At 40.7% G+C, this 27,385-nt stretch overlaps 1 protein-coding gene across 1 annotated transcript in view; it reads right to left on the reverse strand.

The window, feature by feature from the left end:
- Positions 1–368: 368 nt before the first annotated feature.
- Dpy19l4 (dpy-19 like 4) overlaps positions 369–27,385 on the reverse strand; it is a 59,858-nt gene continuing 32,841 nt past the window's right edge. The window contains exons 12-19 of the mRNA XM_052176079.1: positions 26,479–26,637; positions 25,156–25,275; positions 21,226–21,346; positions 17,199–17,255; positions 16,034–16,116; positions 12,444–12,576; positions 6,987–7,145; positions 369–5,387 (exon numbers count right to left, since the gene is read on the reverse strand). Of these exons, the coding sequence (XP_052032039.1) occupies positions 5,223–5,387; positions 6,987–7,145; positions 12,444–12,576; positions 16,034–16,116; positions 17,199–17,255; positions 21,226–21,346; positions 25,156–25,275; positions 26,479–26,637 (997 nt within the window). The 3' untranslated portion in view covers positions 369–5,222. The remainder of the gene's footprint in view (positions 5,388–6,986; positions 7,146–12,443; positions 12,577–16,033; positions 16,117–17,198; positions 17,256–21,225; positions 21,347–25,155; positions 25,276–26,478; positions 26,638–27,385) is intronic.

Raw genomic sequence — 27,385 nt, forward strand, 5'->3', positions numbered from 1 at the left:
AAAGGAAAAAGGAAAGGAAAGAAGGAAGGAAGGAAGGAAGGAAGGAAGGAAGAAAGAAATCAGGAAGGAAGGAAGGGAAAAAGAAAAAAGAACGAAGGAAAAAAGAAAAAGAAAGGAACAACTTTAGAGCTAGAGAGATGGTTGAGGGTTAAGAGCACTGGCTGCTCTTCCATAGGGCCCTGGTTCAATTCCCAGCAACCACATGGCAGCTCACAACTGTCTCTAACTCCAATTCCAGGGAATCCAATACCCTCACATGTACAATCATACATACATACATACATACATACATACAGGCAAAACAACAATGCACATGAAAAATAAAAGGGTTCATTAAAAGAAAAAAATCAGACTTAGCTTTTCCAAGGGAAGGTATCAACCTGAAGATTTATTTATTATACACTGTGAGCCTCAATTATTAGGTTTCTCTAGAGCAGAGTTTCTCAACCTGGGGAAGTTGAGATTCCTTTGATAGTCAAACAATCCTCTCATAGAAATCATCAGAAAACAGGTATTTACATTATGATTCATAACTAGCAAAATTACAGTTATAACATAGCATCAACAATAATTTTATGGTTGGGGTCATCACAACATGAGGAATTGTACTCAAGGACCAGCAGCATGATGAAGGTTGAGAACCACTACCAAAGAGACAGAACCTGCAGGGGATAGAGATGGAACATTTCACACTAAAAAGGAAAAAGGCGTGCTACAGTGTGGATGAGCCTTGACAACGTTAGGTCGGTGAAAGCAACCAGACAGCAAAGACCATCAGCTGTGTGATTCCATTACACGCAACATGTGGGTTGAGAAAACATGTATGCGGATGAGGGAGAGGTGCCTAAGGCTGAGGATGGGTGGCGTTATCTGATAGCCAGAGGAATGGAGATCGTTTATGGTGGGCAATGAACAGGTCTTGAAGTTGGCTGTGGTGAAAATGCACAACTGTGAATACTACTGAAAACTCACTGGATTGTATGCTCAAAAGAGTGAGTTGAATGATTAGTTACAGCTCAATAAACGGAACAAGAAAGGTCAAGTGCAAGTTAAAGACTGCTTAAAATTCTGAGAAGTTTTATTATGGACACAAAACAAGGAGGGTAAATGAGCAGGAAAGAACATCATTATTGATAAAAGGATATCCATGTTATAAAACCTGGAATAAAACTGTTTATACTTAAAAACAGGTCCTTCGAGGAGTCTGTACTCATTAATGATTGACACTTTTGCAGAGATGTAAGCTTAGTCCCAGGAGGTAACATTTAATCTACCACACATCATCGTTGCCTGACTCAGGGCCAGCCTACATAAAGGAGCTGTGTTCATTCTTGATAAGGAGCTGTACAAGGCTATCGTCTTATAACAGGAAAAGGCAATTGATTTCCTATTTTCTGTTATGCCACTATTACACAAAATAGAGATAATGGTCATGAGTAGAGGTCACAGAACTGCACAGAGTATTCCATATGTCAAGAACAATACAAAGAATCCTTTATACGAAATGCAACACATTTGATTCTAAAATGTAATTTCCATTACAGAAACACATATATTATTTAGAAATTCACTAGACAGAAAATAAGGTGTCATATATATTTCTTTGCAACACTGCATCTAATTTGATTTAAAGCATTAACTCTATACATTCAAAAAACCTTCAGTAATTCAGGTAAGAACCTGTTTGACTTGCCTTGCAATCTGCCAGATTTCTAACACATATCAAGTGTAGAGCTATTAGCAGAGAGCAACAATAAAGACTATGTATGTGATTTTTGGATCTGCTTTTGAGACAGGGACCCATGAAGCCCAGGCTGGCCTCGAACTCCTGATGCAGCTGTGGATGACTGTGAACACTTGATCCTCCTGTCTTTACCTCTCAAATGCTGGGATCACAGATGTGTATCACCACACACAGCAAAGCTACATATGTTAAAAGAAAGGATACACTAAAATATAAGTTAGAAAGTAGTTATTAGCTTTAAAAAGTTCTTAAATATACAGAAGGGGTAGCATGTGTCCTATAAATATTCATGCATTAAAAATAAATTTACTAAAAGATTTACATAGAACTGTTAAAAACCCCAACTGAAAAAAAATACAATTTTTATACAAAAAAAGAGACAGCAAAATGCTTTACTAACTCCAAAATATAAAGTCCCAAGAAAGATTTCTCAAAACCAGTAAGAGAGTTATACAAGAAATTAATAATCCATTTTAGGCATGGTTTTCAGCCACAAATTGTTAACAGTTTAACACCCATTTCTTCAATCTTTGTTGACTCAATCTGTACAGTGTGGAAAAAGTGTTAGAACACTGAGGTCATTGGCAACTTGGGTTAATGTCCTAGAGAGAATAGTCACTGTGTGTGTGTGTGTGTGTGTGTGTGTGTGTGTGTGTGTGTGTTTGAAGTCAGAGCTGGAGTGCAGTACACACTACTTAGATTGTAAAACTAAATTGCCAATAAAATGCAAAGCATCAAAATACAGATGCCAAAGAGATTTTAAAAAAATTACTAAACTCACAGAGTCCATATTATATCCCTTATCAAGTAGGTCTCACTTGGACTATTTGGCATTCAAGGGGCTAAATAAATTAATTCAGAAGACTGGAAGTTCTTGACCAAGATTTGCTTATTACTGAATTGAAGCTAATGATGAAAGTGGTATAGGGAAGGCTTATTTTTTGTTGTGCTGGGGATCAAACCCAGAAGTTCTTGTACACTAGGAAAGTGCTCTAGGACACTTGTACACAAGGAAGGGAGGAAGTGGACCTATAGCCTCACCTTACTCAACTTTATCAATGTGGCAAAAGCTAACAATATTTTCTTATGGAAACGAAAATAGGTAATATGATATAAAATATAAGATGAATTTAGAAAATAAAGAAGTTAAGGCACTTATTTCAATGGGTTTGTTATATTAAGAGCAAGTATGGTCAATATTTCTTAGAGGAGCTGTTTCCCATCCAAATCCTGTCAACCCCGCTCACCGGTGGCCCAGACAGCTGTTCCATTACCCAACTGTAATGAGTAATTGTAATAGCAAGGAGTAGAATTTTTTACTTGTTACTCCCCAAATAACTGAAGAAAAAAATCAAATGCTTGCAACAACATAGTGCTGTCTTAGTGACAGCTCAGATCGAAGTGAATCAACTTATCTGATACCTAATATTATCATTTCATTCTTTTCTTCATTTGTCTCCCCCCCCCCACACACACACACACCACATCCCACACCCACCGTGGTGCTAGGAGCTGAATGCAGGGACTTGTGTGCGCTCTAGCCCAGAACTATGTCACTGATCAACACATCCTCAGCCAATATTGCCATTTCTATAATAAAGCTAAACCTTTTTTTTTTTTTTTTTTTTGGTAGCTTTGGCTATTCTGGAACGCACTATCACTATGTAAACCAGACTGGTTTCGAACTCAGAGAACTGCCTGCCTCTGCCTCCTCCTGAATGCTGGGTTTAAAAGAGTTCACCATCATGCCTGGGACTGATTATGAACTTATAATAAAAAGATTCTCTATCTCTATTTAAGAAATAGATTGACAGAAGCAAAAGCAGCTTACTAATACAGCAAACAAAACAAAATAAAAACTAAAACTAACTTAGCACATGTTATGTCAATAAAAATTCAATTCATTTTACAAAGGAATTGCAAAAAAAAAATCATATTACAAGGAAAATTGATCCCAAGAATGACCACATGGCTACTCAGAGTGTACTTGAGTAGCAGGCAATTTTTCATAAAGCCCTGTTAAACACTAGTGACTACCAAGATCTTCATCTCCATCCGAGATGCAGTGCCACAGCTGCTTGTCTCCAGTCAGCATAAGCATGGAAAATAGTGCACAGGGCCATTGACACTAGACTGGAGGATATGACAGATGTCACTTAAGCTCTACAAGTTACTCTGAGTGCACAAACTTGAAAAAAAAAAGTACATATACATTTTTTTAAAAAAAAGGAAATACCTTTTTTCCTAATCTGGAGTTCTTAAAATGCAATTTTATAGCATTCTAATAAATAAAAGTATAGAACTTGTTCACAAAACAACTATATAATGTAAAATTAAATGTGTGTCTTATTAAAACTAATTCTCTATAGGCTTTATCTATCCTGATCTCTTTAAGAGGCCATATTAATTTAAAATTTCTTCCCTCCCCCTCCAAAAAACAAAACAGGGGCTTACCTATGTAGCTCTCTGGGCTGTCCTGGATCTCACTCTGTAGACCAGGCTGGCCTCAAACTCACAGAGATTTACCTGCCTCTGCCTCCCAAGTGCTGGGATTAAAGGCGTGTGCCACTACACTGGCTTACAATTTCCTCTAATGATATAAAAATGAAAATACATGAAGGAATATAACACTTATACTCTGAACTGTTGAGAATTTAACTCTCACTTTGCTCTTATATTTAAGAGCATCTGCATATACCTCCGAAATTGATGCACATGTTAGTGCATACATTATTATGTGATAGTGTTAATATGTTCATAAAAAATGTGACTAGGTTGTATGTTCCACATCCAAAACAACTGTAAAATTATTCTAAATGTTCATTTACATATGTATGTATCTATTAACATGAGCTACTGTTTTAGCATGATTAAATTGTTATCAACTTAGTGGGCATAAGAAACAAATGTATGAACTCATCCTATGTTTCACTAAGAATGTGGTCACTCACTTAAGTAGCAGATGACAGGAACAGTATCATAAAAACAATCACTTTCCTTTATGTTATTCCCATTTTAATTTAAATGTCACATATTTTTAACTAACATTTCAATTATTTTTAATTGTAAAAAATTTACATCTGTTACAAACTTCCTTGGAGACTTTCCCTTGTATTATAGAATTAAATCACATTAAGTACTTAATTAAAATTATGTTTCTGAAGTAAACGGTGACCTTGGAAAATATTCCAATACAGACCGCTATTACAGAGTAAGGTTTGAGATGATGGATGCTTCAGGGAACGCGTGCGTCATGTACTGAGGGAGAAAGCGGTCAGACTCAGTGGGGGACTGGACATTTTACTAGAAGACATCAACATCTCAGCATCTACTTCCAAGGAGACTCTAAACCCAGGACTCGGCAGGCGTGGGGAGACTTTCAGATACCCACACTCCATCCGTAAGACACTGTGCAGGTCCAAGAAAACTGCACTTTACTTCAAGCAACATGTCTTTGAAATGAAGGCTCTGTTATTCTTCAAGATTGGAAGGAAATCACAGTGTTGACTTTATATACAAAGTAGGATCTGTTCCAGTACACTCTAGTGAAGTAATTCACATATGGGGAGTAGTTAATTTTGACCTCATGACAAAATCGTCCATATTTTGAATAGGTTAATTTGTCACCTTCTTCGAAAACCACCTATCAAACAATAAGAAACATAATATTAAGAACCTTATTAAATATATGAGAAATAAAATCCTTACACTAGGACATATATATATTCATATATTACTATATATAAATGAAAATTATCATTGCTCAATATGACTGAAATACCTTATGCTGTTTAGTAAATGTAAGCCTTTTCCTACGTCCCCACAACCACTGACCTCCTGAGCACTGACTGGGCAATAACCATAAACTGTTTGTAGTTTGTAAAGGAAATAATACTAAACCCTGGCTGCTGTTGTTCCTATACCCCACCCTCACTGCTCTGAGCACCCGTCAGCCAGCCTCTGAGGATGAACCATGGACACACTATCTGACTCTGCAGTCACGGTCTTCTTGTGCGGGGCCCACAGCCCCACACAACCAGTGAGCAAGCATCGTCGTAGGCTCTCGCACGCCCACTGACACCTGACTCTCACCTAGCTTTCACTACCAGAGCTCAGCTGATTTTAAGTTTGTGAGTTTTTACCACGTGTGTGTGTGTGTGTGTGTGTGTGTGTATCTGTGTTTAGATCAGAAAACAACTTTCTGGAATTCCAGGTGTGTGTGTGTGTGTGTCTGTGTTTAGATCAGAAAACAACTTTCTGGAATCCCAGGAATGGAACTCAGGTTGTCAGGATTGGAAACAAAAACCTTTACCCACTAAGGCATATATCTCTGCCCCAACAAACAATCTGACTATTTTTATAATATTATTGTAACACCTATAACAGACATCAAATAGTAAAGTGGCTTAAGTTTATGCCTGATATTTCATTAAAGAAAGAGCAGAAAGGCACGGTGCCAAAAGAATAGAAAGGCAGCAGAGAGTAGACAGAAACATATCAATCGCTAAACATCATTTCTTGATTATATCCCATCTGTCACCAATGAACCAAAATCTCATTATCAAGCACCAACTGAGAACATTCAAAATACATGCAGCATAAGTTAAGTAAGTTTACAGGCCAAGCTTACTTAGCCACAAAGACAGGAAAATGGGAACATTTTTCAAAGATGCATTTTTATTTTGTTTTGCCTGCGTGTGTATGTACTCCGCATGCATGCACTGCCTGCAAAGGCCTGAAGAGGGCATTGTAACCCCTCAAGCTGGAGTCACAGAAGGTTGTGAGGGGCTGTGTTGAGTCTTGAGACCTGAGACCTGAGACCCTACATTCTCTTCGAGGGCAAGAAAAGTTCTTAAGTGCTGAGCCATCTCTCAACTCTGAAACATGGGAACTGTGAAAAAAAAAAATCACTGACCTCCAAACTCGCCTCAGCTTATGAAGACAAACATGAGTATTTCAGAAGGAAAAGCAAAAATCCTGGTTGTGGTCTCAACAGAGTTGACCCTACAACTTAGAATGATCTATTCATCTGTTTCTCAAGTACTCTAGCCTAATTTTCTTAGGAATAAAACCATTTGTTCCCACCAGTTCTCTCCATGAACCTGACAAGCTCCCCTGAGAGTTACACTGGTTACTAGAGAGCAGTGTACGTATTACAAGGTGCTAAGGCAGCACAACTCACGAAGGAAGATTATACAGTTAGATAAAGTCAGTTCTCAGCAGTTCTCAAGTGGTTACTTACATGCCCATTTGCAATATCTAATAAGTCTTTAACCCTACAGCCTCTCGCAGTTCCCATCTCATTGCAGATGGCGTCTTCTACAATTAGGTAGTTAGCTTTATAAGATGTCAGTATTTTATAAATATCCTCAGCAGATCGCTTTGAATAGATTTGGTAAATCTGAAAGGAAATAATTAAAACAAAATTTAAAAGACAGTGAAAGCAACTGTTAATTAGAGTTACATGGCTTTAATAAAATACACTTTACAAGGATGGGGAAATGGCTCAGCAGGTAAGAGCACCCACTGCTCTAGCAGGACCTGAATTTGGTTCCCAGGACCTGCATCAGACAGTTTACAACTCCATCTGCAGGAAATATGATATCCTCTTTTGGACCCCTCAGACACCTGTGCTCACATGCACATACCCAACCCATATACATTAATCACATATAATTATAAAAATAAAAAATATATAACTCAATACTATACAATTTGTCAACTAATCATGTTTAGTATGTTTACAGAGCTGTAAACTGACCAACCTTTAGATTATTTGCATTAGTGCTGGGTATATTATTTGTCACCTCCCAACTTGCCTGCCACAGTCCTATATAACCAATACTCTTTGTCTCTACAAAAGTTTCTGTTCTAGACATTTGAAATACAGTTAAATACAGTATGTGATACAATGTGACTGACTTCCTTCACTAAGCATAAAGCTTGCCTAATTCATCCATATTGTATTATAGCATAAGTGCTTCATTATTTTTCAAAGCCAATGATTTACTCTAATAACATAAGGATAAGACATCTTACTTATCTATCATCAGTTAATAAATGTTTGGAGCCATGATGAATTCTGTACACTAATATTACATAGGAGTTTTGTGCAGGGCACACATTTGCATTCCTAACAGCTGCTGTGTCATAAGGAAACTGCAGTTAATTTTGTGAGGACTTGCTGACTAGTTTCCACCAACTGTGTACAGCGTTCCATTTGAGCTCTCTATAGCCTATGCATTTGTTTGTCCTTTTTGTTTGTTTTCTGAGACAGGGTGTCTACCCAGCCCCAGCAGTCTTGGAACTTGAAATGTAGACCAGGCAGGCTGCCCTTGCATTCACAGAGACTGTCCTCTGTCTGTCCACCACAAGCCTCAGTGCTGCTGGATTAATGGTATATACCAGCAAGCCCAGCTTGTACAGCTAATGCCCCTTTGATTTAGCTATCCTACTTGGTCTGTAGAGGTATCTACTTTTGGATTTGACTTTCACATTCCTGATAGTAAATGAAGTCATGTACCTTTCATATACAAACTGGTTATTTGTAGTTGTTTGAAAAAAATGCCTTATACAAGTCCTTTGTCTAGTTTCAAATTTTAATCATCTGTCTTATTATTGTGTTGTAATAGTTCCTTTAGTTTTGATTGCCATGTGTCAGAATGTTTATTTTCCAAATGAGGTAAGAGTCAACAATGTTAAAAATAATTTGGTCTAATCCCAGCACTCTGGGAGGCAGAGGCAGGCGGATTTCTGAGTTCGAGGCCAGCCTGGTCTACAGAGTGAGTACCGGGACAGCCAGGGCTATACAGGGAAACCCTGTCTCGAAAAAAACCAAATCCAAAAAAACCAAAGGATAAAAAAAATTATAATTTGGTCACTCAAAAATTATGAGGAAGAATATTTGAAACTCAGGTCATGATGAGATGGCAGTCTCATAACAACTTTGCTAGACCTATGGTGCCACAGACTATTTGTTCTGAAAAATACCAAAATCTAATAGGTTGAGTACAGTGCTATGGCTGGAGAAATTCTCAGTGTTTAAAAATACTGGCAACTATTCCAGAGAAAAAAGAAAAAGTATGGTTACTATTTTAGGAGCCAAGTTCCAAAAAACACAGAACAAAATACTTAATTAAAACCCTGATTACAGCCAGGCAGTGGTGGCGCACGCCTGTAATCCCAGCACTCTGGGAGGCAGAGGCAAGCGGATTTCTGAGTTCAAGGTCAGCCTGGTCTACAGAGTGAGTTCCAGGACAGGTGGCCAGGGCTATACAGAGAAACCCTGTCTCAAAAAACAAAAACAAAAACAAAAACAAACAAACAAAGAAGCTTAGCTACATAGTGAGATTTTTGTCTCAAAGACAAAAAGCCGAGGTTATTGTTCTTAAATTTTACCCAAACCACACCATCTGTTCAAAGCACAGCAAACATTAATCAGAACTAATCGCTGCCTGTGAGACGAGTCACCCTTGGGTTCATTTCCCTGTCTCTGTCCTCTCCACCTGCTTCCATTGTGGGAGCTTTCACTGTTCTGTTGTGACTATAACTAACTTTCCCTCTGTCCCCTTTTTAAAAACTTAAAGAAACTTTTTGGTCTTTGACAGAGTCTCACTTTAAAGTCCAGGCTGATCTTGAACTTACTGCAGTCCTTGCCTCTGTCTTCCAAGAACTAAGATTAGTCCTTGGGCACCGTCTGGGCAGTCAACTCTCTAAACACATCAATCATCAACCGTGAGGTTTCCTTACTCAGTCTTTGCTGTTTCCCAGCTGCCTCAAGGGCAGCCTAATTCCTCAGCACAGCCTCAGGTCCATGGAAGCTGGCCTCACTTTCCTTTCTTTCTTTGGAGGGTGGCAGAGAGAGAGAGAGAGAGAGAGAGAGAGAGAGAGAGTGAGTGTGTGTGTGTGTGTATTTTCTAGACAGGGTTTCTCTGTGTAACAGCCACGGCTGTCCTGGAACTCTCTCTCTATATATAGACCAAGCTGGACTCGAACTCACAGAGATCTACCTGCCTCCACCTCCCCAGTGCTGGACTGAAAGGCATGTGCCACCACCACTCACCTTTATTTTCTAGCTATACAGTCACACACATTGCTTGGTCTGTGGTATGTTTTAGCATAGGATCAGACACATTCCATTTCCAAAACAACAGCTCATCAGTCTTCAACGCCAGCATCAAATAGAGTAATATAATGTGGGATGAATTCCTACATTTCTGTAGACTGCACTGACTATCCTGCCTGTGGACCCCTAGTGCTGGATGTATATGCATGCACTCACAATTACAGTATTAACAGTGCATTCTAAGCACAGCGGAACTCTCCTGTAATCTTAGTACGTGGGGATGCAGAGGCAGGAGGGTCATGAGTTCAAAGCTGACTTTGACTACATACACAACCTGAGACTCTATTTCTAAATACAAACAAATAAAAATTACCTATATTAAAATACAAAAGTTAACTTTGAAGTTTTACTAATTTAATGTACTATGGTTTAGTTATTTAATTCTCCTAAGAAGAAGTGGAACTATTACTATCATTTCCAGACTCAGTAGCCTACTCAAGTTAATGCACAGAACATTTAAGTCCAGAAACATAATTCTACAGTCAGTTCTATTTGTTTGTGTTTGTTTGTTTGCTTGTTTATTTGAGAGAGGATCCTGACTGTCCTGCAACTAGCCATGCAGACAGGCCAGTGTGACCTCACACTCACAGACAAGTTCTGCCTCTGTTTCCCCAAGTGCTTAAGTTAAAGGCATGTACCACCTACCAGGCAGCATCTTTTTTTTTTTTTTTTTTTGTTTTTGTTTTTCTAGACAGGGTTTCTCTGTGTAGCCCTGGCTGATCTGGAACTCACTTGGTAGACCGGGCTGGCCTTGAACTCAGAAATCTACCTGCCTCTGCCTCCCAAGTGCTGGGATTAAAGGCATGCGCCACAACTACCCGGCTGGCAGTATCTTTTTAATATATTTTTAAATGTTTTTTTTCTTTATTTTTATGTGTATGAATGTTTTGCCTGCATATCTGTTGTGTACCAGGTACATGCCTGATGCCTGTTAAGGTCAAAAGAGGGCCCTGGATCCCCTAGAATTGGAGTTACAGACAGTTGTGAGCTGCCATGTGGATGCTGGGAATAAAATCCAGGTGACTGGTTTGAACTTAGTGATCCTCCTGCCTCAGCAAGGAGCACAGGCATCTTATTACTCCTATATATATCCAAAGGCAAAGCCTTATATTGCTAAAATAAATTTTAAGCTCAGAATATACTTAAAAAATCATATATTTTTACAAATAGAAAAAGAAAATAATGCTGGGTGGTAGTGGTGAATGACTTTAATCCCGGCACTCAGGAGGCAGAGGCAGGAGGATCTCTGAGTTCGAGGTAAGCCTGGTCTACAGAGTGAGTTCCAGGACAGCCAGGGCTACATAGAGAAACCCCATCTCAAAGAGAAAAAAAAAGAAAGAATGAATAAAAGAATGAAAATATGGAGAATCTCAGTTCAAGTGATCATTAACTTTTCATATGTGTAAATTTATCATGTAAGCCAGTAACAATCAAAATTACACATCTCTAAATCATATTAATTAGGTATCATTCTAATATTATACTGAATTACCTTTAAAAACCCATACCAATAAAATAAAACATAAGCGACCCTAAAGGCTGGTTAGTTGGCTGGCTGGCTGATTTTGCAGTACAAAGCACTGGACTCAGGAACTTTTGAATGGCGAGCAAACATTACCCCTGGCTTACATTTCCATGCTGAATTATCTTGTAAAGCAATTACTTATTCCCTAGTTTGATCTTGAACCTGCTATCCTGGTGCCTCTATCTCCCAACCAGCTAGGATCATATGAATGCCAGACATTCCTGGCTAAGTCAAAATAGTAATATGTCTGTGGGAGAGGGGAGCAGAAGAGGAGTGAACCTACTCAGTCTCTCTCCATCTTATTTTTGACAGTCTCTCACTCAGCACGCAACTTCCTGATTCAGCTAAAATGGCTGGTCCCGAGCCTCAGGGACCGCCCGGCCCACCTCCCCGCGCTGGCCTTAGAGGCGCACGCGGCCTGCACACTCAGCCCCTACACAGGTGCGGTGGGTCCAAGCTCAGGCCCTCAGAATCCCACAGCAAGCGCACGGCTCACTGAGCCGCCCTTCCAGACCCACGACCTTTAAATTACCTTTTTATTTTATCAGCAATAGGACAGCTTTGGAAAGACAACATGTATTAAAACACGAACTAACAGGTTTCCTTCAGTAATTTTGAGAACCACAAGACTTTGAAAGGATGGTTGCCCTTTCTGAAATATTACCCATCGCTGTCTCTGACAGCATTATGGAAACACCTTTTGCAGAAACTAGTGATACCCTTCACAAAACGAAGAATTTAAGACTTTAATCCTGGGGTTTCTCTGGGTGGACCATACAGCCTCTACCTGTTTGTCTTTCTCTGCTTTCCACTCGTGAGATGGTTGTGCCAAGCAGCCACAGCGTTGGCCTGCCTGAGACTGACTGTGGAGCACAGGCTGGCATCACGCTCACAGTGGCCCCGTCTCAACCTACCGACAACTTTTAAAAACTGAAGTCAATTATAAAATTGTAGTTTGCTAGCTATCAAAAAACATATACCAGCACAGAACAGATTAAACTGCAGTGCTATTTTTAGAAGATCCAAATGTAGAAGATGAGTGGCCTCACGTTTTCATTTCTCTTGAGAAGGTCATCATCGCTGTAAAGCGGCAGGCTTGTCACTGTCCATCCAGTGCACAGCTTAATCACACCCATCAACTGTGGGCTTCCTGCAAACACAGCTGCAACCGGCGCTTGCCTCCTGTAAAGAACCAAAAGATCATCTGATAAAAGAACAATTATGCTGTTAAGATCATTGGTTTAGACCAACTCTCAAACACCAACAACTTCCAATGTATAAGCACACTAAGAGTTCAAAGGCAATGTAGTCCATTTAACTTATGTATTCATTTAGAAGCATTGTATTATATGCCAGTGGCACAGAAGATTAGGAATTTTTTTTAACAAAGGGAGCGGAGGTGGGGCTGGAGAGATGGCTCAGGGGTTAAGAGAAGAGAATGCCCTTCCAGAAGTTCTGAGTTCAATTCCCAGCAACCAAATGATGGCTCACAACTGTCTGTAACAGGATCTAACACCTTGTTCTGGTGTGTCTGAAGACAGCTACATTGTACTCATATAATTAAAATAAATTAAAAAAGGAGGGGGAGTGGAGGTAAGAAACAAGAATATGTCAGACAGTGGTGGCACAAGCCTTTAATCCTAAACACTTGGGAGACAGAGGCAGGCAGGCAGATCTCAAGAAAGGAAGGAAGGAAGGAAGGAAGAATATACTGCTTCAGACAGGGTAGCTGGTTCTCACACTCAGGTTCTGCAACACTAACCCCACATAACTCAAATCCTTCCACTCACCCTCCTGCTCCTCTGTCTCCTGATAGCAGTGTAGACTATTCCACACAGAGTCTACTACAAACTCTCCAATGCTACTTACAGGGTAGGAACCAGCAACCTGGTTCCTCCTTCTCTTCCTCTTTCGATTTACTTTCAGTGCTAAGATGAAAGGCAGAGCCTCCATGCAGGATCGACAGACTGGAGAAAGGACTCAGCAGGTAGAGGTACTTGCTGCCACACTTGATGGTGTGGGTTTGATTCCTACAACCCATACACTGGAAAGAACGTGCAACTGCAAGCTGTCCTCTGACTTTTAGACACATGCTGTGGCACACACATGCACACACTCATCCTACCTCTGAGCTGTACCTCCAGCCAAACCTGATCTATTCACTCCAAGTATGCATCTGGCTACTATGTAGCGCACATAGATAAGCTCTAAAAGAAAAGGCACAGCACCTGGCTGGCCACTGTCCTAATGAAAGACTCAGGAGTAAGGAAATAGACCTAAGACAAAATAATTATACTCAGGCAAATATCTAATTATCCAATATCTAATTGTTCAGGCCTTTGCAGTGTTTCTCTCTCTCTCTTTCTTTCTTTCTTTCTTTCTTTCTTTCTTTTCTTTCTTTCTTTCTTTCTTTTTCTTTCTTTCTCTCTCTCTCTCTCTCTCTCTCTCTCTCTTTCTTTCTTTCTTTCTTTCTTTCTTTCTTTCTTTCTTTCTTTGTGGGGAGGACGGGAGGGGGGTATTTCAAGACAGGAAGACAGGGCTCTTCTGTGCAGTCCTGGCTGTCCTGGAACTTGTTCTTTAGACCAGGATGGATTTGAACTAACAGAGATCTGCCTGCCTCTGCCTCCAGAGAACACTACCACCGCCTAGCTTTGGTAAATCACACAAAGAATGCAGTTGCCTTTGCTGTTTGTGACAACACAGTATCGTATTGTCATGTTCCCCCCAGGCAACTACAACTCACATTAAGTATTAGTAGCAATGGTGAAGGTAACCTAAAAAAACATACTGAATGACTTTCTAGAAACTAAGACATTATAAACCTACTCTCACTTTTATGCATTCATTCTATAAACAAGCCTGTCATTTCTTTAAATATTTTTCAGTTCCACTCCCTTTATTTTTCATGTCTTAAAAACAACAAACAGCACCACCAGGGTCTTACTCTGAAGCTCTGGCTGGTCTCAAACTTACAGTGATGCCCCTGCCTCAGTCTCCCAAGTACTCAGCATCACAAGATTTGCTCTTCTAGGACTTTTTACAAAGGCTTTATCCATTTTTGTATTTTGTTTCTTCATTAGATCTTTAACAAGTTTCAACATAGTTATTTGGAAGTCCCTGATGGGGAAACTGATCACAAGAATGGCTGCAGGAACTCTCAGCCATGGCTGTGGAGGCAGACACTAGTCTCTGTCACGTGATCTTCTGCATCGATAGGACAGCAGCTGTATGTGCTGGCTAGTTTCATGTCAACACACACTAGAGACACATCTGCGAAGCAGGACTCTTAACTGAGAAAACGCTTCCATACGATTGGCTTATCTAGGCAAGTCTATAGTTCATAACTGATGTGGGTGGACCTACATCACAGTTCACCAGGTGAGATGCCGTTCCTGGGCTGGTGGTCCTGGACGCTTTAAGAAAGCAGAATGAGCAAGCCATGGGAGCAGTCAGTAAGCAGCACCCTCCATGGCCTCTGCATCAGCTCCTATCTGCAGATTCCTGTCCTGACTTCCTTCAACGCTGGACTGTGATATAAACGTGTAACTGAAATACATTTATCCTCCCCAAGCTGCTTTTGGTCATGATGTTTCATCACAGCACCAGAAACCTAAGATATGCAAAATAGTCGAGCCGGTGCAGCTTACCCTCAACTGTGCCCACACTGTGCCCTTGGGAATTCCCTAGCTACTGCTTCACAAACAGGTGCACACACCACCAGACTGCAGTCATCACCAATTCCCTTACTATCTAGAGACTACCCATACGCTCTGTGACTCAGAACCCTGACTAATACACCACCAGACCAGAGGTCACGTTAGTCTGATTTCTGGTGACAACTAGCCAAACACAGACAAGCCAAAGAGACCATGCTACGCTTCCCAGCCTCGCCTGAGCTGGCCAAGGCCAGAGAAATCTTCTCCACTGTTATCACTTACTGATCCACAAAAATGTGATCCACCGATTGCTTGTAATCATTAAGTTTTATGACAGTCTGCTATATGCCAAAAATGAAAAAACACAAATTATTAGAAATTGCTAAAGTCCAATTCCACTGTTTATCACAAACAATAGCTGATATTTGCTCTGCTGAATTATTTTCTCATTTATTATTTCGGGGAGTCATGAAACTCTTTCTGGAATTCCACATAACCTGAGCTGAGAAGGAGCCAACTCAGGGCCTCTTCTATGAACATTTCAATCCCTGGATTTCCTGAATCAAGCTCAAGCCCATGTGAACGCAGACCCATTGCCACAAACTCAGATTAATTAGCCCTTCATGGCTGTGGTTGTTTCTAACTGAAGGAGGGAGCATGGCTGCCTGGGCTAGTGTGTCACTCCACGCTTTCACTGGCAACACAGCCTTTTCTGAGTCCCTGAACTGTCCACCGTCAGCTTATGAGCAAATGTGGCCCCAGGAGCCCACATTTCTGCTGTGTGGAAGTGGGGTCTCCAAACCTTCACTCTCAGACTTACCAAGGTTGTTCAACATTGATGAGTTTATTTATAAAATTACAAAGTAATGATTCCCGAGTTTACAAAAGAACAATTCATTTATTATTGTCGCCAAATTCATGAGACTGCATGCAATGACTAGTTAATGACAGTTAACAATAGACTTGAGTAATTTGGTCCTTACTTTATCCAGGTCATAAGTTCCACTGTATCTGGATCATAGAATTCTTGTAGCTCTGTTAATTCTGTAATTAATCGTGGAAAAAACTAAAACACAAAACAAAACACCCAGAGGGGTCAGTAATTGGAAAGCTGAAAACTGTTTCAGAGTATTCCAAAAGGCCATCTTGGAGCACACTGGCATGTCAACACGGCCACGCTCCTGTCCTCTTCACTGGCCTGGTCATTCTTTTCAACCAGAGTGATTACAATTTTATAGTTTATTCACTGCTTAGATTTAGTAACTAATGTTATTACCAAGCAATCACCGGTTCTTCATTTATGTATAGACATATTAAATTTAAAAATTACAGGACAAATATTTTGCAGGTTGATTGGCAATTAGTTTCCTGCTATATTATGTTAAGCCAAAAAATTATCCATTTCACAGATATTAAAATTGGAATTACCGAAATATATTTAAATATTAAGACCTAATTTTTCAAATTTTGTCAATTATGATAAAAATTTACAATGGCATTAGACTGAAGAAAACTGCATTAGATGGCATTCTAAAACTGTTTTAGGCTGGATGTGATAGAATCCTTGCATAATCCCAGCACGTGAGAGGCTGAGTTATGAGGATTACCATAAATTCATGGCAGGCTGGACTGCATAGTGAGACCTTGTCTCAAAAGAAAACAAGCAAATGAGTTCTCATATACATAAAATACATGAATAAGTAAATTTAGAAATTGTTTGGGGCAGCAGAAGTCAGTGGTACACGACTTTAATCCCAGTACCCAGGAGGCAGAGCAGCTCTCTATGAGTTGGAGGCCAGGCTGGTCTACATAGTGACTTCCAGGACAGACTGCCCCAGTGAATGAATGAATGAATGAATGAATGAATGAATGAATGAATGAAAGAAAGAAAGAAAGAAAGAAAGAAAGAAAGAAAGAAAGAAAAAGAGAGAGAGAAAGAGAGAGTGACAGAGACAGACAGACAGATACACACACACAGACAGAGACAGAGAGAGACAGACTGGTTTGGCTATCTGGTTAGGAAGCAACAGCAGCAACAATAAGGACATCAGCTTGGTTAGTGAGGTATTTTGACAGAAGCTTCTTATACACATATATAAATTTATAGCCTTATAGATAAATACAGGTTCATAATATAAAATTTCTTACCTCTTTCCACAAACTAAGACCTATAATAGTGGGCACTGCCATGCTCAGAATAAGAGCCTAAAATAACAAAACAAAAAGAGTTGCGGGTAAACAAATGTTTTAATAGACTTTTGACTTAGACTGACATCAGCATGGATCTAGTTCAAAGTGAAGTGAGTGAAGACTGATGTGTTTCAGACAAATTGAGGTGTTGGTAAAAATATTTGCTACATAAGGCAGACCGGCAAGGGTGGGGCACAGTGACACACGCCTCTAACACCAGCACTTGGGATCTGAGTTGAAGGCCACTTGGTCTACAGACCGAATTCCAGGCCAACCAGGGCTACACAGTGAGATTCCATCTCAAACCAAACTAAACAAAATTAGTGCTGGATGCCAGAGAGATGGCTCGCCAGTTCAAGAGTATTTTACTGTGTTCTTGCAGAGAACCAGGGTCAGGTCCTAGCATCAGAATGGTGGCTCACAGCACACTATAACACTCTTTGTAATGTCTACAGGCTCATGCACACATGTGGCACATGCCTTTAATCTCAGCACGCAGGAGCCAGCTACAGGAGAATCTCTACAAGTTCAAGGACAATCTGGACTACATAGAGAGATTCTGCCTCTAAATAAATAAAATAACTTTAAAAAGAAGAATTTAATGCTAGTTGATCTGAATTTATGGTTGCCTGTAACTGAGATAGTCAGGAGGACTGAGGACGTGAGGCCAGTGTGACTTTATTACATAAAGGGATTCTGCCTCACAGAACAAACTAGAAAACATTACTTCCATAGAGGTATTTCAAATAGCAAGCATGTCAAATGTTTAAAGACTTATCTGGCTTCTGCATGAATGCGTATCTCTGTGTGAGTGTGTACATGTGCAGTGTTGTGCCTAGGGCAGGTAGACAGCGCCAGGCAGGAGACAGGCTTGCGGGCAGGGGCAGGACACCTGGTGAGAGGCTCATGGGGCCTCTGTAGGAGCAGTTCTTGCTCTTGACTGCTGAGCCATTTCTCCGGCCCTAATCATATCTGAAACTTCTGTCAGGGTCCTATGGTATAAGGAGTTTACAAATAACTATGAATTGTCCTGAAAAGTTAACAGCAAAAGGTACTGAAACCACAGGGAAAATAACTACCATAGATCACCATACTATGTTAAAATGAGGAAACATAATTCTGGAACTAAGACCTGAAAAATGTAAGAAGACCATTGTTAAACATAATTTAATCATCTTTTTGCCCAAATATGTTTTTCCTAGTCTACTTGTGGTGGGGGTTTTGCTTGTTTTTTTGTTGTTTGTTTATTTGTTTGTTTGTGGTTTCCTCTCCTTCAAAACTCTTAGAAACTGGGCTGGAGAGGTGGCTCAGAGGTTAAGAGCACTGACCGCTCTTCCAAAGGTCCTGAGCTCAAATCCCAGCAACCACATAGTGGCTAACAACCATCCCAAATGAGATCTAACACCCTCTTCTGGAGTTTATGAACATAGACAGCTACAGTGTACTTACATATAATAAATAAATAAATCTTTAAAAAAAAAACTATTAGAAACTATAAACAATGCCCTCTTTTCCACCAGCACAAACAATTCTGTCCAGATTACCTACATTTGGGGAAATAACAGGGGGTTAGGACATCCAGACACAATGCTTAAACCTCACTCTGAGAAATCCCCCCTCAACATGAAGTTTCCCCTGACAGGTAAAAGCATTCTACAGCATCAGGCACTATTTTCCCCCTTGTTGGGATCCAAATGGAATCCTCAGGAAAACGAGACAAGCATTCCACTGAGCCATACTCCACCCCTCCCCTGATCCATTTTGTTTTGTTTTGTAGATAGTGCCTTGTGTAGCCAAGGCTGATCCCAGACTGGAATCCTCCCATCCAAACTACCCCAGTTCTATCACATGTAAATGTAACATTTTATTTATCTTTATTTTAAGCACGCAGCAGAACAGTGTAAATTCTTTTCACATGGAAACATACATAGATCTAAATAAATCCAGGAAAGATGATATTTAAAACCTGAAGTCCATATAGAATGTGTGTCTGTGACTTCAGAAAGCTGAGACAGATAATCGCTATAAGCCAGCCCCTTTTTGGTTTGAAACCAGCCTTAGTAACAACACTAAGAAATCTTTTAGAAATAAAGACTACAATATTATCCTAAACATTTTTAAATAAACAAATAGTTGTTATTCATAAAGGCAGTTAGAAAAAATTTAATGTCACCTCATATTACTGATTCATTTCAAATTTTGCCTTTCTTTTGTAAGTTATATAGATTGAAATGCATGTTTAAACCGAACATTATAAGCTGAGGGTGGTGCCCAGGGTTGTAAGCCACCTTCTAAGAAGCTGACACAGGATAGCTATGGGTTTGAGGATTCCCTAATCTATAGATAAAGACCCTGTCTCAAAAAAACAAAACAAAACCACCAAAACCCTAAAAACTGGGTGTGATGGTGCATACCTATAAACCCAGAATCTGAAAGTTCAGGAGCTCAACTATGTTGCTACTTTGTTTCCAACCCAATTCCCAGGTAAAAGAAATCTCAACTCAATCAGTAACAAAACAAGCTAGAATCCTAGACTGGGCAGATCCCCCACTGCACTACTCTAGTCCCATCTATACTGTCCCATGTAACTTGCGGTTTCTCCAGGCCACAGGCTTCTCTCTCTGCAGCCCTCTCACTCATAGCTCCTTCCCCTTTCCCTGAGATCATTTTCTCCTCCCCTAAACTCTGACCCCTTCCCTAAACTCTCGACTCCTCCCAGTTCCTGCTGCCCAATCATGGGCTCAAGCTTGTTTTGAAAAGTTAAGGAGGGGAGGGAGAAGGTTCACAAGGCAATTCCTCATCTGCAGCCCCTCTGAGGAGTGGAATTAGCATCAAAATACAAGCCCAGGGCTATCCACAACACAACTATATGGTGAATTTTGGGCTAGCCTGGACTACATTCAGCCCTGTCTCAAAAACAAACGATAAACCAATAAAACAACGGGCAGGGATACTGTCAGAGAACCGAGCTAGCATGTAGGAAGCTCTGGGTGCAGGCCCGAGCACTGCATACCCTGGTGCTGGGGAGATGGAGCATCTTCAAAAGACCAAGATAATCCCTCACTGTATAGCGAGGTCCCCGCCTGTCTGGCACCTTGCTGAGACGAGAACAGAAAGGAAAACTTTAAAATTGTTTATCTATCATAGTCTGCTTTTCTACCCATAGCTTGTTTTGATGTTGTTGTTGTTGTTGTCCTGGGGGTTTTTGTTTTGTTTTGTTTTGTTTTGTTGGTTTTTTGAGACAGGGTTCCAGAACAGTCCCTGGCTGTGCTGGAACTCACTCTGTACACCAGGCTGGCCTCGAACTCAGAAATCCGCCTACCTCTGCCTCCCAAGTGCCGAGATTACAGATGTGCGCCACCACTGCCCAGCTTGTTTTTGTTTTTTAGGACCGGGTGTCTCAGCCAGACGGTGGTGGTGCACGCCTGTAATCCCAGCACTTTGGGAGGCAGAGGCAAGTGGATTTCTGAGTTTGAGGCCAGCCTGGTCTACAGAGTGAGCTCTAGGACAGCCAGGGCTACACAGAGAAACCCTGTCTTGAAAAAACCAAATCCAAAAAAAAAAAAAAAAAAAAAAAAAAAAAAAGACAGGGTATCTCTGTGTAGCCTTGGCTGTCTTGGAACTGCTCGGTACACCAAACTGACCTCCAACTCCTGAGGTCCCCAAGGCTCTGCCTTCTGAGAACTAGGGTTACAGGCGTGAGCCACCACCACCCCTGTCTTGGTTTCATTTACCAGCATTTAAGATGCTTTTGATTACATTTATCTATTTAATTATATGTGCCTCTGTGTGCTCACACATGCAGCTGTGCACATAAGACAACTAACGGAAGTCAGTTCTCTGCCTCCATCATGTGGGGCCCCAGGATGGAACTCAAATCTTTAGGCTTGGTGGTGGCAGGTGCCTTTCCCCCATCTTTATGGCCCTAACATTTTGTATAACTGGAAGATAAGCATGTATCAAACACAAAATAACAACGGCTTACCAACAACATTGGGTGTACAGTTCTCAATCGAAGCCACTTTAAAAGTGTCATCCAAAGCTCGGGGGAACACACGCCAAATGCTGCCAACATGCACACGTAAGGAGTCCAAATGAATTTCAGGCTGGGGAAAAAGTCACACATCACAAATCCTATTGCACATTATTATCTGATTTTTCTTTTCTAAGCACTTTTTAACTACTCACAAAATATTAATGAAGAATGAAAAGTCTTCACTTCTAATTTTCAACAACAGATTAGTACCCAATTTTTAAAAAAAGATTTATGTTTTTGTTTTATGTATCTAAGTACACTGTAGCTGTCTTCAGACACAGCAGAAGAGAGCATCAGATCCTGTTACAGATGGTTGTGAGCCACCATGTGGTTGCTGGGAACTGAACTCAGGTCCTCTATCTAGATGGGCAGTCAGTGCTCCTAACCGCTGAGCCATCCAGCCCACTGCTGTTTGTTTCTAAGATAAGGTTCACTGTGTAGAGCAGGCTAGCATCTGACTCACAGATCCACACTTCGATGCCTATGAGTGCTGGCATTAAAGGTGTACACCTCCATTCAATACACACACACACACAGAGAGAGAGCCTTAATTCAATTCCCAACACAACAAGAAAAACATAAGAAAGGACAGCAAGCCAGGTGGTGGTGGCGTACGCCTGTAATCCCAGCACTCTGGGAGGCAGAGGCAGGCAGATTTCTGAGTTTGAGGCCAGCCTGGTCTATAGAGTGAGTTCCAGGACAGCCAGGTCTATACAGAGAAACCCTGTCTCAAAAAAAAAAAAAAAAAAAAACCCAAATCCAAAAAACCAAAAAAAAAAAAAAAAAAAAAGAAAGGACAGCAAGAGAAAGGACGACAGGCTCAGGGAACAGGGTGTTTTACTCTGAGGTGCAGTTTAATAATAATAAATTACCAAGTGAAAGGCTCACAGATTACCTTTCATCATATTTACTTCCATGCATCTTACTTATTGTGAATAAATGTTTAATCTTGCACACAGAGGGATCTTGTCTCTGCCCCTACTCCTAGGCTATAACCACCCGCCACACAAGAGTATCTTTTGGAGGTGGGATGGCTACCCCATGCCAACAACTTATGTTAAGAGCACGTTTATTCTGGAGCCCTGGGCCACAAAGTATCAGTTCAACCTCTGGAGAGGCTTCAGAATAAGGTCAGCCACACAAGTAGGCAACTTCATCCGTGTCTGAGCAACAATAAAAACCAAGCATGCAGCCCTCGGTGGTGGCTGGTGGCGCACACCTTTAATCCGAGCACTTGGGAGGCAGAGGCAGGCTGATTTCTGAGTTCGAGGCCAGCCTGGTCTACAGAGTGAGTTCCAGGACAGCCAGGGCTACACAGAGAAACCCTGTCTCGAAAAACCAAACCAAACCAAACCAAACCAAAACAAAACAAAACAAAACAAAACAAAACAAAACAAAACAAAACAAAAAACTGAGCATGCTGGGCTTCCCTGACAGCGTGTCCCCTGTGTACACCAAGTTTGCACTGGTCCTCAGGATGGCACATGGTCTGTGCCATCTCCACAGTACGACGCTAAATAGTGTCCTATGTCTATATCTCCCCTAGACCCTATTCTGTGTGTCTCTTCATCTGCTCATTATATAGACCTGTTTAGCTTAAATAAGTGGTAACCCACAATACAGTGTCTATTCTGGTTATATCAATCCTAGTAATAGAATCCAAAAATATTTTGGGAAACTTCTAAATTTGTAGTTGGTTTCAAAAGTAGGGATGGCCTTAAGGACTCCTGAGCATTTGCTATCTTAAACTTAAGAGGCATTCCATTTTATTTGCTAATTGACTTATATATAAAGAATTAAAACCTTTGCTTTGGCAAGGGGTATAGATCAGAGTATATTGTTTGTCTAGCGTGTGCAAGGTACTGAGTTCAGTCCCTAGCACTGCACAAAGGTGTGGGGAGTGGGGGGGTCTAGGAGTGTCAGATTTTTGAGGATTTCAAGTTCAGGATTAGACTTGAGACACTATTTCAAGACAAAACAAAAGAGCAACAATACTCTTCTGATCAATGAATGGATTTTCATAAAGTTTATTAATAATTTGGCATGATTTTATGTAGAAACAGACTAAGGGAGATTTGAAAACTAAAAACTTACAAATAAACATATGGCTTTTAGGGTTGTCATTGTTTCTGTTTTGTTATGGGAGAGAGGTCTCACTATGTAGCACTAGCCGGCATAGAACTCAGTATGTAGACCTTGAACTCAGAGAGCCACGTGGTTTGCCTTCTATAGAATTGTGACATAACTTACCTGAATATTAATAGTAGTATGCTACATGGTGGTGTTTTGGTCAACAACAGACTGCATACATGACAGCAGTCCCACAAGACGCCACTGCCTAGTGAGGTCATGGTGGGGTTATCTGAATAGGCACCTGTGACCCGTGAAGCTCCTGCACTACAACCCGTGTATTGTACTACACTAATGTGAAGTGACGACCGACTGCGTGCAGATACTTGCCTTAACAAGTTTTTTTGTTGTTTGCTTGTTTTTCTTGGTTTTTTGAGACAGGATTTCTCTGTGTAGCCCTGACTATCCTGGAACTCACTCTGCAGACCAGGCTGGCTTCGAACTCAGAAATCTGCCTGCCTCTGCCTCCCAAGTGCTGGGATTAAAGGCATGCCCAGCACCTTAGCAAATTTTAAACATACATAACACAACATAAACAAATATAGCACAACAACCAGAAAGAAATGAAATGTAAACATTTGGCCTTGTCCGTACATCAGAGTACCAACCATTAGTTTTCCATTTAAAAGCAATAAAAGAAATAAGGGAAAAAAACAAAACCAGCTCCTTCACCCTACCTGCACTGTAAGGCCCACTGCACGTCACTATACTTTGCCATATTTCCTCCCCCGCCAACCCCCAGAATGTGCTGCGTGCTTTCCTATTACAGAACCATGACCCTCTGCTGGGATACTCGGCTCTTTTCTGTTCACAAGCTCAGCTTGCTCAGCCTTTGACCCCTCAAACATCTTTTCAAGCCACATGCTGACTTCAAATGTTCCCACAGCTCCATTCACCAGCCCTTCAATTACCAATCATAACTTTAGTTGTGTTCTATAGTTAACATCAGTGGCTCCATCAGGCCAGCAGTTACAGAAAGCAGAAACCGACCCTGTGTGGGCGCTGCTGACCACTGCGCTTCAAGTACTTAGCATGATGCATGAATCTTAGAAGGTATTCGATAATATACCTATAGTATAGCTATATTTTAAAGTTTTGTATTTTTATAAATTAGACTATTTTTCATTTGCTTTTCGTGTATGAATGTTTTGCTTGAGAATATGTATGTGCCAGAATAGGCCGGCAGAGAGTACTGGATCCTCTGAAACTAGAGGTTTTCATATGGCTTTAGAGACCTGGTTTATGTCGGTACTGGGAAGGTCTTTTGCTAGAGCAGCAAGTACTCTTAGCCAATAAGCCATTTCTCTAGCCCCTAAAAAGGTTTTGTTTGTTTTTCAAGACAGAGTTCCTCTGTGTAGCCCTGGCTGTTCCAGAGCTCACTATGTAGACCAGGCTGGCCGCAAAGATCCCCCTTCCTGCCCCTGCCTCCTAAGGAGTGGAATTAAGAGCACAACCAGATGCCCTGAAAGTTTATACTTCCTTAAATAAAGTTTTAGGAACTGCTTTAAATGACTCACTAGCTCTCAGCATAAAAGGTAAGCATGGGGCTGGAGAGATGGCTAAGAGCACTCACTGCTCTTCCAAAGGTCCTGAGTTCAATTCCCAGCAACCACATGGCAGCCTACACCTGTCTGATGCCGTCTTCTGGTATGCAGGTATACACGCACACCAAGTACCTTAATACATAAATAAATAAATTCTAAAACAGATAAGCTTTGCAACAACACACTGTTCAAACAGGGCACTTACCCTTCCATAAGCATAGCAAGAGAGCCCAGCAAAAGAGTGTGAATCACATGATACATTATTTCTGGCCTTCCTCCAATTCTTCCATCTTCAACAGTTACAGTTTCTTTCTTGGACTTACCACTATATAAAGGAAACATGTTTGTAAGCTTGGAAAAATATACGTGAAAAATCAATGATACATTATCATGTTTGAAGACTATGCCTAAAACTGAGATTCTTCTCCTTTTCTAAGATCAATTATTCCTGAACTAGTGATGCTAATCAATATAAACAAGAAAATTAAATTATAAAGATAAAAGCTATAAATAACCATCTTCTTCTTTTACTTTGGACGCAGGGTTTCACCACTAGCTCAGGAGGGCCTAGAACGTATTCTGTAGCCAAGCCTGCCTCTCCTCCAGCAGGTCTTCTTGCCTGAGGCTATATGGAGTTGAGACTGCAGGTATGAGCCACCATACCTAGCTTCAAGTTACTTTTTCTTTTACTGTCGTGCTGAGGGTCACCAAGCATAGGTGCTGTATATACTGTCAGCAGTGAGAGAGTACATACTGGATAAAGTAGGTCAACTGACTGGGAAGTGACTGCTAGCACTTCTATCAATTTTTTTTTCTTTTTTTTTGGTTTTTCAAGACAGGGTTTGTCTGGGTATTCCTGGCTGACCTGGAACTCACTCTGTAGACCAGGCTGGCCTCAAACTTAGAAATCCATATCGATTATTTTTGGATTTTGCAATGGAGTTTCAAGTAACCTGATTAGCTTTGAACTTACTAGGTAGCCAAGGCTGGCCTTGAACTCAGGATCCTGCCTTCACCTCTCAAGCGTTGGGATCACAGCATTCTACAAGTATCCATAAGTACTTTTCTAGCATAATGAACATTTGAATCAAGTATATTTACAGTGACTTTTATTTTGTTATTGGTTTTGCTTTTGTGCTTTCATTTCTCGTTTTTGTGAGGCATTGGCCCAGGCTGTCTTTCAACTCACAATTCTCTTGGCTCAGTCTCCTGAGTATCTGGATTACAGGCGTGTCCAATCATATTAAGAAAAGTTTTAAGCAACTTCAAATCACACTAATAGCAATTAAATTGCTTACACACACGCACACACGCATATTCAGCATGTACCAGGCCCTGGGTTCTCAAACCCCAGCACCAGACCAACACACACATACACACACATTTACACACATACATGTACAGGCACATACACACACACACACACATACATACATACATATACGCATGCATAAACACACACCTTAAAATCATTTACATCTTTAAAATACAGTAATTAGTAATACAATTGCTTATTATAAGCACTTACCTCATCCTTCTAAAAAACACTTGTGTCATAGAAAGAAGACAGATAATTAACACTAAAACATAGAATGGCAACAGGGAAGATTGTGTCAATCGGAAAAAAAAATCCTGGGACGGTGCCTGGAGAGATTCTTGACAAAGAAGCCAGTTCAATGTAAAATTCCTACAAAAGACAAATCAGAATATTAAAATCACATGTGCTTTTAACTGATGAACCTAAAGGTATTTCAAAAATCTCAGTAAAAATGAAGTTAAAGCACATTCTCCAAATCTACTCATTTGGAACAGCAAGGTAGGCTACAATGAAGCGCCTGCCTTCATCTGAACTGTTCACACACACTGCTGCTTGTCTTACCAGACTTACGGTTAGTAAATCAAGACCCTCCAGAAAGGCTTGTGGCCAGAAAGCTAAATTCCCACCAGCAGTGTTCTGGGGTAGAAGCCATAGGAACTGATTAGGTCATAAGCTTGAAGGATTCATAATCTGACGGCAGTCCTAGGGGTGGGCCACGGGGTGGAAGCTGTCTTTGAAGTATGCACCTTGTCTCTTCCCCTTCCCCTTCCTCTCTCTCTGCTTCCTAACATCTTTCATCATACACTCCATGAATCAGAAACAGTGTAACACATGACTACCAACAATCACGATCTAGAAAACTGAGACAGTAAGACAACTTGATGGATAAAGGCACTTACTGTGGAGCCTAAAAAGCTGAGTTCAATGGCATGGTGCAAGAAGAAAACAAACTTCAAATGTGATGTCTGACCTCCACATACATACATACATGTCATGGCACACACACACACACACACACACACACACATTCTCATTATCTCTCCTTCCCTCCCTCTCCCTCTCCCTCCATCTCCCTCCTCTCTCCCTCTCTTTTAGAAATGCCTTAAGAAAGCAGAGC

This window comes from Apodemus sylvaticus, chromosome 3 (genome assembly GCF_947179515.1).
Source record: "Apodemus sylvaticus chromosome 3, mApoSyl1.1, whole genome shotgun sequence".
Taxonomy (NCBI): domain Eukaryota; kingdom Metazoa; phylum Chordata; class Mammalia; order Rodentia; family Muridae; genus Apodemus; species Apodemus sylvaticus.